At 39.8% G+C, this 17,891-nt stretch overlaps 2 protein-coding genes across 6 annotated transcripts in view; one reads left to right on the plus strand and one right to left on the minus strand.

Moving 5' to 3' along the window:
- LOC129117519 (uncharacterized) overlaps positions 1-17,891 on the plus strand; it is a 415,270-nt gene that overhangs the window by 355,510 nt on the left and 41,869 nt on the right. Inside the window, exon 4 of one of the 5 annotated variants that reach the window (XR_013180187.1) lies at positions 9,345-9,376. The exons of the other annotated variants lie outside the window; for them this stretch is intronic. The gene's annotated coding sequence lies outside the window, so the exon portion shown is untranslated. The remainder of the gene's footprint in view (positions 1-9,344; positions 9,377-17,891) is intronic. 5 annotated transcript variants of the gene reach the window in all.
- The window catches only part of PHEX (phosphate regulating endopeptidase X-linked), a 95,640-nt gene that overhangs the window by 44,550 nt on the left and 33,199 nt on the right, over positions 1-17,891 (minus strand). The window contains exons 10-12 of the mRNA XM_054628215.2: positions 14,648-14,741; positions 9,564-9,692; positions 5,992-6,093 (exon numbers count right to left, since the gene is read on the minus strand). Of these exons, the coding sequence (XP_054484190.2) occupies positions 5,992-6,093; positions 9,564-9,692; positions 14,648-14,741 (325 nt within the window). The remainder of the gene's footprint in view (positions 1-5,991; positions 6,094-9,563; positions 9,693-14,647; positions 14,742-17,891) is intronic.

Raw genomic sequence — 17,891 nt, forward strand, 5'->3', positions numbered from 1 at the left:
AATGAAATCAGAAGCACTGAGTCTCAAGGCTGGTTCCACTGTCATATTTTTGCATTCATCTTCATAGGATGGATCCACAGACCCCACAAGACTCAAAAGGCATTTCTAATTTTTGCAGGGCACCCAGTAACCACTTTCAAAGTGGTTTTTGTCATCTTTGTGCAAAGTAGCTTGGCATTAAGGAAGATTAATTTCAGCTCCTGAAGCTGTGGTGCCTGGCCTTTTTGTCTGGGCTTGTCTCAGATCTTGATGGAATGTTATATTTCAGAACTGTATCTAGTGCATGCCTTGGACAGGCTATGTGAAGAAAAGCAGGAGGCTCCTTTCTCCCAGTATGAATTGCTGTGCCAAGACTTTAGCACAAGAGTGAGCACAAAAAGACAACAGGTGATGATGATTCTCTGGTTTCTGCACTACCACAACACAGGAGAAGGTGACATTTTTCAGTCAAGCAAAAAGACACTCTTTTTACCCACAGAGCACAGTGAGGCAGTGGGACTCATTGCTTTGGGAAGCTGTGGATGAAAATTGTTGTGGGTTCAAAAAGTAATTAGACAAACTCACAGGAGGAAAATATGAGTAGATACAGAGACACCACTTCTGGCTCAGGAAGCAAGTGAGCTGCAGTTTGTCAGAGGCCAGGAAAGGACAGTGGGAATGTGTCCCTTTATGCTCGCCCTGTCCTTGAGTTCATCTCTGAACATCTGCTACTGTTTGGCCACTGTCCGAAGCAGACCCTGGACTCTGCTCTGAGCAGTAAAACTGTCATGGTCAGAGTGAAACCACCCAACTGTGAGGAGACAGAGACCAAGGAGAACTGAGGATGGGGGTTGTGGCTCTGATAAGTGGCTGCAGGGCTGGACAGGGCCAGCAAGTTCCAGCTGGGAAACAAATGGCTTCAGTGGGATAACCCATGGACACCCACCTCCTTTAAAGTACCTATACTTTGTAAAATCAGGGCTTGTACAGATGGCTCTTGATTTCCTAAGGTCCAAATTACACTGTGTTGTCTAGGGAGCTTTGCAGTTCTCTGAAGAAGCAGAACAAGCCCTGTAGGCTAAACAAAGGTACCTAACACTGCCCAAGAGAGCCACCTATAGCTAGGCACGGTCCTGATATTTTCCTGTGCTCCTCTTGACTCAGTCTTCAGACTCAGAGATGTGGAGAAAACAAATGTTGCGTATACAACTTAGAAATAAAGCAAAGCAGCAGGCAAGTTCAGGAGCCAAATGATTGCACAGTGACCTTGGGATTTGTGCTCCATGACTTAAGGAGGTTAATAATGTTACAGAAAAATCTTACTAGAGGAAAAACAAGATCTTTTTTGGCTTATAATCCATGCTTTAAAAATAGTACTGCAAAGCAAAAGAACTAACTTCCAAATAGGAAGTTATTCCTGTGCCATAGCCTAAGAGGATCTTTTACAAGAGACTTGGAGAATTTAAGAAAAACTTCTTTTTTCAAGCCTCCAGTTAAACCCAAGAAGAAAGGACATTTTAGGAAGGAAAAACAGTGATTAATAAAATAATGGTTCCTGCCCAGGAGTGGGAATAATTTAACATGTCAGTGATGATTTTCCATTGAATTCTCCTTTGAAGAGCAGAAGCAATAAATTACCATTTTAAAGAAGTGAGCCCTCATCACACAAGTTATGTCAATGGAGTTTCAGTTGCGGGTTCCCCCTTTCCCCCATGGCCCACCATGCCAAAACACAGCCGTCAATAGCATTTAGCCACCATAGCTGGCTGCATTCTGCACCTTCATTGTAAGGGAAACTAAAGGGTGTCCCTTCACTCCTGCACCCCTGCAGTCCTGCTCAGAGGCTGTGACGTGGCCATGGGTAATTCACAGAACATGCATTTGAAGAGTGTTGCCAGAGACACCCTTGGAGCTGCACCCAGTTGAATAATTTCTCTGTTCTGCAAATGAGGGCAAAATGTAACGACCCTTACAAAAGAGAGACTAAAAGGGCAAGAACAGAAACTTGTTTGTGGTGTTTGTTTGTTTATCAGAGCATTCCATTGAAAATTCGGGGGATTAACAGACATACTTGAAGCAAATTTGAGATGATACTCAAAGACGGTACAATAAAGAAGGGCTTGAATAGAGCAGAGGTGTAAGGAGAGGAGAGAAAACAGCAGCACAACACAGAGCTGAGCGCTTCTCCCGGACTCCGAGCTCCTTTGGAAGCAGCGTGAGCTCCATCCAGAGAGCCAGGTGAGAACTGCACGTGAAGGCAGAGCCACCTCACCCTGTCAGAAACCTTTTCTGTGAGATTGGCTTTTAGATGGTCTGGTTTAAATTCATCTCTCGATCGCAGAAAGAAAGGAATGGAAGGAGGAGAGAGGCAAATTATTAGATGTTATCTCATGATATTGTTTTGTTACAAAAGGAATGTCAAACCTTAACTCTAAAGTATACAACAGCTGAAGAGATTATTCTCAGATATCAAGGCTGCAAGACAATTGTTCCCTGTGTCACATGGAGTAGTATATTTGATCCTTTTAACATCAAATTAGTAGTGTCCCCTCTGAGTAACATAAAACAACAGGACAGACACAAAGAGTCACAGATGGAGTGAATAGATAGAGCTGACAAGCTGCCTAAAGCAAAATTCACGAATAGTTTCTACCAGAGGGTCTTTTGTAAGTCCTTTGGAGGTCGATGGTTCCTTTGATTGCAAAGCTTCAGGCTGACAGCAAGGTTTACAAATTTGGCCTCAGCCAAGCACAAAAGAAAGGTGGGCATCAGTCAGAAAACAGGAAGCAAAAAACACACAAAACAGTGAGCATCTGAACCACAGAGAGGATTTGCAATTAATTCTCTTTCAAACCTGCCATGTCCTTTACATTACAATGTTGATCTAAAGATACAATCACCACAAGATTCTCTATGCTCATTGCCCAGACACCCAGATCCCATATTGACTCTCTTCTTCTTTCAGGAAATTTGTAAAAAAATTGTTAATTACCCAAATATGCCTGGAATTAAAGAAAAACTAAAGGTAATTAAATAGATGACATGAAGCAGGCACAGTAAACAAAACCACCATCAGGTTTCTGCAGTTAATTTCTTTTCAGAGCACTTGAACATTTCACAAATGAAGTGTGATTAAAAATACAAAGGATGAGCAAAATATCTGAATCAGTCACTTCCCTGTAGGATACAGTTCTGCCATGGAACTTAGGGCAGAACCTCCAATCTGTACTGCTACAAGGGACAATGGGACAGTTACTGATGAAAACATAAATGACCAAACCATCCTTTACCTAACTAATAGCATCCTTTCTTTACTTAATTGATAGAATAGAATTAGAACATTTTGGTTGGAAGGAAGAACATCTTGTCCAACAGCCAGACTACCTCAGGGTGACCAGAAGTAAAAGCATGATGTTAAGGGCATTGTCCAAATGCTTCTTAAACACAGGTTTGGGCCAACAACCACCTCTCCAGGAAGCCTATTCCAGTGGCTGACCACCCACTTGGCAAAGATAAGATTCCCAATGTCCAGTCCAACCTCTCCTGATGAAGTAGCTTTGACCTGCTCCCACACATGCTGTCACTGGATCCCAGGGAGATGAGATCTGCACCTCCCTCTCCACTTCCCCACTTCAGGAAGATGTAGAGGTGGCCCCTCAGCTTCCTCTTTTTTTCCAAACCAGACAGCCCCCAAGTCCCTAGCTGCTGCCCTGCACCCTCTCTCTCCCAATTTATACTTGGTTCCTGGTGCTTCTCCATCCTGGGTGCAGAGTCCAGCATGTGGGTGACATTTATTGACAAAGAAATGCAACTTTTACAGATCTCTACAATAAAGCAATAGTGGGGTTTTTTTTAACCAACCAATCTCCCTCATAAAATTCATGTTTGTCTGTGCTGCTTTATTAAAGCCTAAGTATTGAAAAAGTAACAGCAGAAAGTGCTAGGCTCATGAGATTTAATTAGAACAGTGTAACAGATTTTGAAGGTTCTGCTGTATTATAAAACTTAGATTTCCCCTGTGAATTATCTGACCCTACATGTAATGAATCTATTTCTTGAATTAAAAACAAGCTCATCCAAGAGTTCCAGGACAAATAGAAGATCTATCATTAACAATAAGTAATATTTGATAAACATACACACACTCCATGCCTGGAAATCTACCAAATGTCTCTCTAGGCTCTTTCTTTCCAGCCAAGCAGCTATTTCTGTGGATCTGAACTTAAACTTGTAGACGTAAGTCGCATCACGTAATTGTTGCTGCAGTATCTAAGGCATTACATAACACTCATGTCTTACAAGTTTGACTTTGTTCCTATGTCAGCAAACTATGAAATGGTTTTTCAGTTCAGTGAGAATGAATTTGAACCATTGGCTATACATTTCATAGTACTATGGCTTGTAGTATTATTTTTGTTGTACTTATGGAATTTAGTTTGTCACGCATTGTTCAGCCCAGACTCACCCCACTAAATTCAGAACCTTCAGCGTCTAAATTGGGAGCAATGTGCCATGTGCTTCCAAAATCTGTCAACAGAGGGAAACAGCCAACTCTACCTACTGGAGATCTAGCCTACCTTCTGATGAAAATCCTCCTTAAAATGGGAAAGGGAGAGATTTTTTTTAGGAGTTCATTGGGTTTTGGCAATGTTTGTATTATTTCCCTTCTGAAAGGAGGGTAGCAAATTTTGAACAGAGTCACTAAGCATGTTGTTATATAGAAATATCTTTATTAAGGAAATCATTAGAAAATCATCCTGCTCTTATTTTGCATCAATTTTAACAAATATCAAAATTACAGATTATTATATTTCTAATGGTATTTCTAGCAAAAAAAAAAAAAGTGTAACAGCCAGGAAGAAGTACTAACTGCAGCCCATTTACCACCAGGTTAGCAGGAAATAAATGTCATTTCACTATTGTTCTCTTGTTATTGAGTTTATTGGTGCATTTATGCAGCTCTATTTCATTTGCACATATATGAAGAGCACTGCTTTATAAAATGTAAATGGACTGCACATGGAATTTGAATCTTTCCAATGATGAAATTCCTCAACAGCCTTTTCATTAGAATTACTAAAAATTTTGAAGTCCATGTTTGCTTTTAAATTAAAACACTGCTATTTTTATTCAAGCATAGAGAGCAGGAACAGTTCAGCACTTGCCTGTCAGTTTATTCAAAGAGGGTGCTTACTAATTCACTGATATCCCATTGCCTCAGTAAATAAGGACACAGTCCTACACAACACCCTCCACTTGATTTTTTATACACCCCTTCCAATTGCTGTTCTGGGGGCAGAGCTCTGCATCTGGACAATCTTCCTTTCCACTCATCACATGCTGTAGGTGTGGGAATAGGGTGAAAAGGAGGTTTTGAGTACATCCTCCAGCCTTCATCTTTGCCTCCTGCATTTTATTGTGACTTTATCTGAAAGCAATCAGGACCAGTAATGCCATCCTTGATTATAACACTTCATAACTGGCATTATTCTGTCAGGAAATGGATGGTCAGCTGGGATCGCCACCATGCTCTCAAAAGACAGCTCTCAAGTTAGGCCTCCCTCCACAGCACTGGAAAAACTGTGAAACCTGAATTATTCTCATATCCTCTTCTAGGCTAGACCCTCCCTCTTCACAGCAAATACTCTTGGCTCTCACAGGTGTTACAGGCACTGTTTTCTGTCTGTAGACTGCTGTGTCCCTGGGATCCCAGTCAAGGTGAAGACTTTGTCAAGAAAAGCCAAATTTGAAATAAGCTCATAGTCTACATCAGCCAGAGCCAGATAGGGAAAGGTGGATGCAAGGAAAGAAGAACAAGGTAACAAAAATAACTTCAGCAGAGAAGCAGGAGCTCAGATGACTCTGCATCCAGAAAAACAAATGTGTCCCTTCACAAAGAAAATGATCAGTAAGTAACTGGAACTGCAAATACAGTCCATGGCATACTGTTAACACTCAAGTGAAATCTTTATCATAGCAGGATTTTATTTATTCAACATTTAAATTTATTACCTTCTCATGAGCTTTTCTTTTTGTTTCAGAGTCCATCCAGTCGTTCTCCTTTTCTAACATGTCAATAAAAGCCCAGCGAATTCCTTCAGTCAGTTCCTCCATCTGCAAAATATTTAGTAAATCCCTCCCCAGTAAAATATATCATGGCAGAATCATTGTAAGGAAAGTTTTGGTGTATATAGGAGTGATAGATTTGTTCAGACCACAAATAATTGCAGATCAGATGGTATCTGCTCTCCTTTCTTGAAGGCTATTTTCTGATTTCTCCAGTAGTAACACGCTTCTTCTGAAGGCAAGGTTTTTCCCATCTTCTTTCCATTCTGGCATCACACACCCTGTTCATTGCTGATCATTTCATGTCATATTTGTGAGAATACCCATCTTGAAATGATAAAAAGCACTGAGAGATTTGCAGTCCTTTGGGGAGATTTCTGTGCCTTAGGTTCTAGATCACTGGCCCATGCAGAAGAAGCCAGCTGAAAGGCATTTGCACAAATAAAGCCTTTCCTGCAGAGAGAATGTCTGTGGCTTGGTTTGGTTTATGTGAGACTGAGACACGCCTTATTAATACTGGCAAAGAACTGAATTTGGGCTGACAGCATCACGATCCAAATACAAAGCAGTATCCAAATATTTAGCCTGTATTTAGCTGCATTTGTGAAGCATTGCTACCCTTTACTTACAGCAGGGAGGGAGGCCCTGGCTCACACCACTGAGCAGCCTTAGCTGCTTCTGTGGTCCTGGACCATAAATGACAGCTTGGATCTGTGAAAAACTGGGAAAGCCCACAACCACTTCACCTCAGCTGTTTCTTCAGACACCTCAGCAAAGGCAAGACCACATCTCAAGCAAGTAAAAAATAAAAAATAATAATAATAGGACTGCTCAGTGAGCATGCACACTAAGAAAACCCTGAAATGACAAAAAACAATAATGGCTAAGAGATGCTTTATATGAGTTTAAAGAGCACTCATTCCTATGGATCTGTCTAGCAGCCCAGAAAAGTGTATGCAACCAGCTGTCTCTATTTATGTCAGCAGATGAACCCCACGACAAATAGTCAGGGAATGCTGTGAGAGTGAGGCAATGAGAGAGATCCAGCCATTGCCTGAGTCCTTTAGCACAAACCAGAGTTGAAACAGCACAAGACATGACAGGTACCCATTAGATGAAGACTTATTGGAACTTTGTGTTATCAGTTATGTTACATTTAAAAATAATGAAAATGTCAAGCAGCAGAGATTTGTATAATCTTATTCTATAAATCTAGTAGATCTGAAATGTCATTAAAAGCAGGGCCTAAACCCTCAAAAGTAACATTTCTTTTAGCTAAATTGTCATTAATGTATCAGACGAACATTTTAATCTGGAACTGTCCTTTATTTGTGGTGAAGTCAGAAAAAATGTACCAAAGTTCCTTGGATTATTAATTTTCTTCCTACCCTTTTCAAAAAACATTTTCTCATCTCAGAGGCAATATGGGTCAACCAGAGCAGGTCTAGCATTAACTATGACTAAAGAGTAAACATTCACAGTAAACTGCATCCCAGGAAATAGGGTAACTTAAAGATATTGATGGCAGAGCACTGACTCAATTAACTCTGCTCACTAATGAGGTGAACTCCCTGTATTTGGAGGTTACAAGTTCAAAGTCAAGCTCTGTAGCTGGGCCCTGGTGTATACTTAGGCTTTATGCAGCAGCTGTAGCTGCAGGGGGCAGGGGCAGAAACCTATTCCTGCTATCAAAGTTATTACTGAAACTGCTCAGGCGTATCTGTAAAAAACACTGCAGGCACTCTGAGTTAGAAGCAGTGCTATATTTAGACACAAATAATGTCTTTCTTGAAAAAAGTATCTAAGGTATAAAACATCAATCACAAAACATGGGGGGGGAGAATCCATATTATCCATAAGTCAGGATTTGCTTATCATAGACAGATATATGCCATAAGCCAGAAAAAAAAAAAAGAAAGAAAAAAACTATACAAATAAGAGTTCTTTACTCACATGCATTCTTACTGCTTAAGAAAGAGAAATAGAACTGAAAACCAGTGAAATGAAAATGGTAACACCACAAATTATTAACTTGAAAAGCACACTTCTAAATGAAATGCAACGAATTTCATCTGTATGTAATTTTATCTCCATGGGTTTTTCATTTTAAGACTGAATGTTGTGACCTACTCTATGAATTTTATAAACATTTCTCACTATGGGTGCTACTGCAAATTCAGACTTGATAATTTTCCAAGCTTTTGTCTAAAAGGAATGTGCATACTAAGAAACATTCTAATTAACTTGCATTTCAAGAGAAACTCTGCTCTATCTGCTTCTCATAATTTTTCCTCACATATGCAAATATGAAAACGTGTCCATCCCCTCCATAAAGTGTACATTTCTTATACTCCTACTCTTCCCACTTATCTCTGCAGGATAACATACTGCATATGCCTGGCATATTTTTGCCACAAAATGGCCAAATAGCACATTACAAGCTGGATCAAGAAAAAGGAGATTGAAAAACTGGATCTCAGAGAGGAAACTCCAGTTGAAGGCAAATATGAAAAGAAATGCAGAACCTGACAGGGAAACAGATGACAAAGATTTGGACAAGTCAAATAAGCATGTGCTTTCTAAAATGGAATCCTTCCCTGTGAAAGCAGCCCAAGTGGATAAAGGGGCAAACTCAGGCTACTGAGCCAGGGCAGTGCAGGGCTTCCACAGGGCTGCTGCTCCCAGCACAGAGTCCCATCTCATGTCTCCTAAATGGTTGTGCCTCTCCTGCATGGAGAGCTAAGTTCAATGACTAAATCAGTCAATTTAAAACTGATTACTGCTGGAAATTCAATGGCTGTAAAAGCAGATATTGGAAAACTTTGTAAGAAAAGCATGAAGTGAAAATAAGTCATAAATTATTGTGAAGGGTAATTAATTATTTGAATATTGAAAATTTTAGAACAAGAATGAACATCTCTCTAGACTCAAAGGTAAAGAAGAATTTTTCCTTCCACTGTTCAACAGGAAAGATTTGAATCCCAGATATAAACTCTCACTATGTGACTCTCAGCTTCCTTTAATTTGGGCCAGACACCAGTCACATGTTTCTTGCTCAGATTACACAGACTGCTACTGTGCAGCAGTCACAGTTTTCAAAGAGCAATCCTAAAGCAGAGAAATCTAAACCAGTTTTTTGATTAGTCAGTAAAAACTTTACTATAATGAATTATATTAGCAATACCAAGCCATTTCTCATCAATACCCCTCACTCTGTTCCTGCACAGCCTGGCTGTCACTATTTACGTACATTAACAGTGTTCAACCTGTTTTTTAACTGGCTGCTTATTTGTCTGTAGGACTGCAGATGGAAAGAAGGGGCAGTGCCCAGGTGGGTAGAAAGGTAACACTTCTTCAAATTCATTCAATTTTCTCCTAGTGTTTTGGAGGTTTAAAATTCAATGAAAACATTTTCAAAAATCTTAAGTGTTTTTAAACTTTGTTCTAACATCAGAGGCAATTTGTGAGGATGAAACCACTAACTGAAAATTTCCAGACAGAGACTGCAGAGGACTCACCATCTCTTTCTTGTCTTCTTTAAAATGGGCTTTCACAAACATCTTACCCACAACGTAGGGGAGGGCATTTTCTACAAGGTCCACACATTTATCCCACTGGGGCAGCAAAGTTGTAGTCCCATGGATCACCTGTTGACAGGGGCAAGTATTAGGCCATAACATCATGCTGTTCAAGAAGAATCCACATGGGGTATAGGCCAAAGCATATTTGTCAAAAAACCACCAAAAGGAAACAATAATGATTCTCTACAGTTATTTCTACTCTACACTTATTTCTTTTTTCATCCAATGCTATGACAAATATTTTGAACACCACAAAATACCTGTAAGATTTTAAACTTCAGAACAATACAATGGTAGCAGCGACTAAGAGAGCCTAGGCCTTGAGAATTAGTGCTTACTTTGGACTAATCTTGGTATTCTTTCTTTGTGAGAGACAATTTCTGCTAGAAAAACCCCGCTGTGAGATATCTCCTGAAAACATTTGCCTCTCCTCTGACAAGGTGAGAAGCCTAGGAAGATTGTCCTCATGAAAACTGGGTTAGTCCTTATGAAACACCTCCTGCAGAGCCCTCCCTCCATTGCCATGAACTAATGACATCTAACACAGATGGGTACAGGTTCACACCTTCTTGTCATTTACCTGTCCAGCTACTTTTAAGGCAGTTTGTGTAAAATAGTAAAATTGCTTTCAGTTCCTTTCCCAAATGGAGCATGTTCAGGAGAAAAGAGGGTTAAATCATCAAGAACACTGAATATGTTTGTCTCTCCCCCCAAAAAAATTAAAAAATCACTCTATGCTTTAGTAGAAAGACTTTGGTAGAACAACTTGCATGTTTTAGTAAAGGAATGGTATTAAATCCATACTTTCAGGCTCTGATAATGTCATAAATAAGCTTCAAAAGAACCAGTCAAGAATGGTCAACACAAGGAACAAGGTAAAACAGAACTCAAGAGCATTTGGTGCCTTGGTTTCTGTTTCTCTCAGGAGCAATGTTATTACTGTTGGTGCTTACCTAGCTAACATTACATTGCTCATCAAGATGCAGTTTGTGTAAATAAATCCTGCACACAAGATAGAAGATGAGCTCATGTGAGCAATAAACAGTGCTGATTTAAGAAACTTTTGTTATTTTCAATGTTCAAAGTATTCCCTTCCCACTTAAGGAACTTAAGCTTTTCCACAGAGAACAAGCACAATTCCAGTCCAGCAGTCAACACCTGACAGCAGTGTAAAGGCAGACTATAGTCAGCATCAGACCAGAGCAGGTGGGATAGAGATTTTGGCCTCACATAGATTATAAAATCCTCTTAAGCACCAGTTTTGCAGTTTCTGAGCCCTTTCTTTTTTCACATTATTCTCCTCCTTTGAGCACAAGATTAAATGCCCAGCAAGATTAAGGGTTTGGATTTGTCTTTTTCCAATAGGAAAATATTTCATTGGAAAATTCCAGAGCAGCTTAACCCTCAGCTATTGAAGGTGAGATATTTTGGTAGTTCAAAGATTGATTTTCCCTATCATATTGTCTGTAATTAAGCATAATCAATGACTCACACTTAAATACACCAGTGAATTGCATTTCCAAGTGCTTTCTATTAATACTGTATATGCAGTAATAGATTTTCGATGGCAAAGAGTACATTGCTTCTAAAAAGAACCCCTATTAGTCAAACCAATACACAATAAGGTGATTTTTTTCTAAACAAAGCCAAATTTGACAATCAACTCCTTTTCCAAATTCTTCAACCTTTATACATAACACAACAAAACACTCAAAAAAAGATAAGAACAAAAGAGAAGAAAATTTCTCTCTGGGGTCAGAGTAAACCTGCAATGGAGCTTTTTCCTGATGCAGGGGAAAGAAGGGGAGTTATGGTATTAGTCATCAGAGCTTGAAATTCCTTCCAAAAGCTGTGAGTATGCATCAGCCATAGAAATAGTCAGGAGACAGAGCTGGCTTTCAGACTGTGGCATACTATTATTACAACATAATAATTATCATTATTTTGAGGGAGGCTTGACTGTAAGGAGAACATAAAGGCAGCACAGGCTGTGAGACCAATAAAAATAGAGCTGAGAGGAATAGATTATATCTCACAGCTGGTTTATTGATATTTATGTCACAACAGCCAACAGGAACTCCCTCAAATGGTCCTCCTAATATTAATGTACCACTCTAAAACACAGTACTTCAGGTAGTAACAGTGGCTATAAATAGCAGGTTTCAAGCCCTTCCAGCCAATTCAGAGCTTCACGACACAATTAACAAACCTCTTCCCCAGGTGCCACTGCACATTTACAAGGTCTCAAAGTGCCACTGCAGAGGAGCTGCTGATAGTTGCTGGTGTGGTACTCAAAGCACTTTCTCTAGAGTCAGCAGGTTTGTTCTATTTCTAAACTTGAAGTTTTTTTAAAGTCTCATCATTCATTTTTCCTTCTCCTTGCAAAGATTTTAAGGCCCTGCTGCCAAGATTTCTACACATAAGGTATAAAAGCTACCAATAGAAAATGAGAAACTGGAGAAAAAAAAATAGCCTGCTTATGATGGTTGAGGCTGACTGAATCAATGAAACAATGAATGTATAAAATACATCCTTTCCTTTAAGGGTCACTGATTTATCTCATGGTCACATCTTTTTAGTAGTAATTCAATGTTTTATTCTCTTACCTGGCAGAGGGGTTGATGGATCCTTTTTATGATCCTAAAGTGCCACTAGTTCTCCATCCTCTGACTAGACAAATCTTATTCAACAATAGACTAGTCCAATGCCTTGGACTCCATTCCTTGTGTCCTTTCTATTGACCTGTGAAATCTACACCCATTTACATGGCCAGAATTGTTTAGTTTACCCATCAATGACTTGCAGGAAGGGGCAGAGGCCTCCTCAGTGATCTCACTGCAGGCCCAGAGCTGGGAGGAGTGGCCAACACCCCCGAGAGCTGGGCAGCCCTTCAGAAGGGCCCTGACAGGCTGGAGGGATGGGCACAGGAATGGTCTGGAATTCAGAAAAGGCAAATGCAGGCTCCTGCACTGGGGAAGGACCAGCCCAGGCACCAGCACAGGCTGGGGGTGCCCTGCTGGAAAGCAGCTCTGCAGAGAAGGGCCTGGGGGTCCCTGGACAATGAGCTGTCCATGAGCCAGCAGGGCCCTGGGGCCGAGAGGGCCAATGGGATCCTGGGGTGCATTAGGGACAGCAGTGCCAGCAGGGCAGGGAGGTGATCCTGCCCCTCCACCCAGCCCCAGTGAGGCATGTCTGGAGGGCTGTGTCCAGTTCTGGGCTCCTCTGGACAAGAGAGACAGAGATTTCCTGGAGCAGATCCAGTGAAGGGAAACAAGGATGAAGAGATTGGAACATCTCTCTTATGAGGAAAGTCTGAGGGAGCTGGGCCTGCTCAGCCTTGAGAAGAGACAACTGAGGGAAGCCTATCACTGTTTAAAAGTATCTGCAGGGGAGGTGCCAAGAGGATGGAGCCTTTTGGAGGCTCTTTTCTGTGATGCTGAGCAATAGGAACAGAGGCAGAAATTGATGCACAGGAAGCTCCACGTGAACATGAGGAAGAACTTCTTCCCTGTGCAGGGAAGGAGCACTGGCACAGACTGCCCAGAGAGGGTGTGGAATCTCCTTCACTGAAGATGTTCAAGAACCACCTGGGCAGAATCCTGTGCCAGGTGCTCTGGGATGACCCTGCTTGAGCAGGGAGGGAGGTTGGACCAGATGACCCCACTGTGGTCCCTTCCAATCTGACCCATTCTGTAATTCTATGACAGCCTTGATGAGATTATTAGTAAGCACTGAATCACTTTGAATTAGATTTCTCTCTAAGCTTCTATGTCCCAGAGATGTGACAGCAGCCAGTTACCAGATTAAAATGCACTGTACCCAAAATTTAATATTTCCTTTCAGGATTTTTTCTGCCATTACATAACTCAATGTAACTCAGTATTATGCTACAGACTGGCTGATAGCCAGCATCAATCTATTTTACCTGACTAGCAAGAAATGTCCCAGGAGGGGACACCTACAAACTTGTCACTGTGGTTCTGACAGCCAATTTCTCATATCTTACATTAAGAAAATAGCACCTTTAACAAGACTATTTTGAATATGATCTCAGAAGTACAAGAGGCTGCCTTTCCTATGTAGTTTCAATCAAGCTATTGGAGTTTATTGTTAGGTATGTGATCAACTCAGAACTATTCCAGTATTACTCAAAGCAAAACAGGACAGATTCTTTAATTAGTCACCTGCATGCCTCACCAGGGAGCACAGAACACCCACACCTCCTGCACCATGCCAGCCTCCTGTTGTCAGCCAATTTTCATAATGGCAAACAAAGTTCACCATCCAAAGAAGCTTAGACACAAGACCAAGTACCATTCAGTTTCAGTTTCATCCTTGGTTTACTTAAGGAGCCTTCACACTGCCCACATGATTACCAAGGTGGATTTCTATTCAGGGTTCACTGAATCAAATTTATGTGTTTTATGTAGATGCCCATATTACTGAACAGATAATTAGTTCTGCTCTCACAGCTTGTGGCACTTTTCTGCTTCTTCTGCAACCCCAAGCTGGAAGGCACCTGATCATTTTCTCTGTGGAAATGGCTGAATATCCTCATGCTAGAGCTCATGTCATGGCATTAGAGCATGGGAGAGCCTTACTTTAAAAAATTGAAATCCTAGACTTCTGGTTTAGTACAGCTATATTTACAAATGGGCAAAGAGTAGTTTTCAAAAGCTATAGATTTTGGTCAAAAGGGTCTGGCCTGAATGTCACAGCCCACCTAACCTCAAGTTTCTGCAAAAGAGGACTAAGTTGTTTAAAGGGGAAATTTCAAAACCTCTTTAACATCATCTAAAGGACTTTTTTTTGTTTTAGTGTCATATAAATGCCTTAGTGTCAAACACAAAAATATGTTTATCAATTATTTTAGAGGGTGTCTTCAAAAATAAAAAAGTTTATTCAAGAAATGTATCAAGCATGGAAAACATTTTGTGTTTTGCAAAGGTATAAGCAACTACAAGGGAAACCAACAGTGTCAACACTAGGACCCTTGTAAATGCTATGAAAGCATAACTTACCCGAGAAAATTCCAGCCACCGATACTGAAAGCGTCTACTGAGGTTAAATAACCTTGAATAAACCATCCTCCATACCAGGTAATTGGCAAGAGTCCTGTTAAATCAGGCATATTTTTATCAGACATGTAAACACATATGATGTACCACAGAAATACAGAAATAGCTCCCCAAACATTTTATCCCAATGGTGAAAACTTCATGAAACTTCACCCTAAAAATTAATGAGTGATGGCCAAATTGATAAATCCCAATTACATGGAAGAATCTGTATGATTGCAGCCATTTAATATATAATTGCCCCATAATAACCATCTGCTAGGGATAATTTATAACAGGTCCATCACCTAGTATGTAATTTTTAGGTAATGTTTTTTTTTCAAAAGGCAGCTTTGATTTTCCTTAGAAGTGGCAAGAACTGTGTTATAATAATGGTTGCATCAAAGTTCTATCCAGAGATTAACTGTTTTTTTCTTTTGTAGATCAAAGTGAATGCTATCTTCCCTCATTATTAGGGCATATAAATGGTAACAGAATAGATAAGAGTCCATCCCATATACACTCTCATTATCTCATATTTGTATCTTTCATTAGAAGTTATCAATGTGCTTTGAAAACTTCTACTATTCACAAAGTTATTAAAGTATTACCATTCCTATTTTGTCAGATGGATAATTGAAATACCAAAAAAAGAGAAGTACCAGTAACAAAAATCTTCTAAGAATTTAGGCTGAGAGATCAAGGAAGAGCTTGTTTAAAATTCCCAGGAGATCTGGCATCCATGCCCCTTTTCTAAAACTTTGGGCACCTGACTGGAGGATTTATCCAGCCTAGATTGAGATCTCTCCATGTTCAGCAGTGGCTGTATCAGCTAAAGGTGCATTCTGAAATACACAATTCAACCTCAAACAGTCTCAAAACATGTCCAACATGACCTACACTTAATATTCTCACCTTCTTTTATACATGACATTTTTCAAGGACAGTCATTGCTTCAAAACCAGGATATGCAAATGTTATTTGTTCCCCACTGGGATATACATAACATTTTTGACAGGCCATAGACTTCTCTGTGAATAGGAAAATGGCTTCTATGCAACCAAGGGTGCTATTATGGGCTGTCTGAACAACTCCCCCATCTCTAAAATCCCATTTCTGCAATCTCCCGTTGCCATAAGTGCGGGGCAATGCAGCTGTTGCTGCAGTGTCACCCCATTAGAGACACATCACTTCACTCAGAGACACATCCCAAGCAGCTCCCTCCTCTGAATCATAACAGCTTGGGAACACACTTTGTGGGCATGCTGCCTTGACAGCAGCATTTGCTTGAGACATAACTTTGGTTTTGCCTCTAACCAAGCTCCAGTCCACCCACACAAAGCCTTCACCTCAAGATGTGTTGTTGCATCTCTCACACTGGGTATATTCCCTCTTTTAGTACACTGATATATTCTATACTGCACCTAAATGCCCACAATAATCATAAAACATATCTGAAAAAGATTTTTTAGCGTGCAACATGTACATTTATAAGATAGCACAAGTCACAAAAGCCAAAATAGATAATCACACCATTTTAGGATAATGTTGAGGATCATTAAAAATTCATTTCAACGCCACAAAGAACGCCACAAAGTTCAGACTTTTCCCTTAAGTTTCTGACAATGTGGAATTTTCTCACTCAATAATGACAAGTGAAGCGCCCTAAAAGCACTCAGCTCTCATTGTTTTGGTAAATTACTCAAACTCCAGAAACCTCACAACAATCTGCCTCAGATATTTCAGCAGAGCTGAAGAATATCCACCTGTAGCAACTTCTGCAGCATTTATACAAATCTCACAGATGAAAAGGTTAAAGATTTGCTTCCAATCAAAAGCCTTAGGTAAAATCCTTAGCTAAATAAATCACTATCACACGATTATGTATTACAATTTGGTACTTACTCACAAAACCAAAATCAATTCTGTCTTCTGTGTACTTGTTTTCACACAGCAATGTTTTTCCTTACATTTGAGCTGGGGAACCTCTCTCAAAATGGTAATGAATGATAGACTGAAATTTATAAAAGGGATCTCAAAAGGTGTCCTATTGAAAGACAGTAATATCAACAAGAATTCAGAAATGTTTGTGTGAGGTATAAGTAATGAAGGCGGGTAACAGTTGCAGGAAATATAATTAATTGGGGATGTTTTTAATTTGGGAAGGAAAAGGCTGACACATGCTAAAACCAAGCTGTCTGATGAGGCAGTAATAATTCCAGATTGTAACCACAACAGAATCCACAATGCATTAAACAGGGAGGTTCCACTTAACACTTATGAATCAGGGGTGGGAAACAGGTGGAAATGTTGAGGGGGTTTGTTGTCATGTGTTTGAAGTCCAGTGTGCTTTAGTTTGTTTTTCAAAACAAAATAAAATATTAATTTATCTGAATTTGTTTACCTATTTGGGGAATGATTATTTTACATTTCGGGCTAACTGTGCAAAGTTCAAATAATTCTATTCTCTTCAATTGGCTTAAAAACTGACACTTTTTGCTGATAAAGTGCAGATCTATAGTGCAGATCTTGGGGTGATTTTCATCCTAGTTTCACAAATAAGTTCACTGAGGCTCATAGAAGTTCATCTCTACAGATCGAGCAAAATCCAGTACAAAAATAAAACATAAAAATCCTCTCTGCTCTTTCAGTGAGACCAGACTATTTGTTGTTGTAACCTCTCAGAAGAGTACACTCTATTTTAACTTCCTGTTAAATGCCTCTTGCAGAAAGTGTAGGCTCACTTTTAACCAGTATGACCCTTATTATGACACACTCCCAAAGGAAGTGGTAGAGAGCCTGTTTGCTGGGACAGTTAAAATTATACCAGTACTTATGAATATTTACTAAAGCACTTTCTGTCCTGTCTGAGAATAAAGTAGGTTGCTCATGTAAAATTCTGTGAGTTTGCGATATTTTAATCAACAGACATGGTAGCAATTAAAGAGGACAGATTTAATATGAGATAGGTGGAAAAATTAATTGACATTTTAAGAAAAAGATCTCTCACAAATTTTAGATCTGTTTGAAAATTCTATTCAGAATTGAGTCACGAATCAAATTAAAAGTACTGAAAAACTTTTGCCTCTATTGCTAGAGGCACTAATTCAAGGCAAATTATTGTAACTTCTCTGATTTTTCAGACACAGACTAAGACCAGAAAAGAAATCCAGTGCCTCTCTCCATCTCTGAAGAAAATTCCTCATAT

The sequence above is a fragment of the Agelaius phoeniceus genome, chromosome 2, assembly GCF_051311805.1.
Source record: "Agelaius phoeniceus isolate bAgePho1 chromosome 2, bAgePho1.hap1, whole genome shotgun sequence".
In the NCBI taxonomy this organism is placed as follows: Eukaryota; Metazoa; Chordata; class Aves; order Passeriformes; family Icteridae; genus Agelaius; species Agelaius phoeniceus.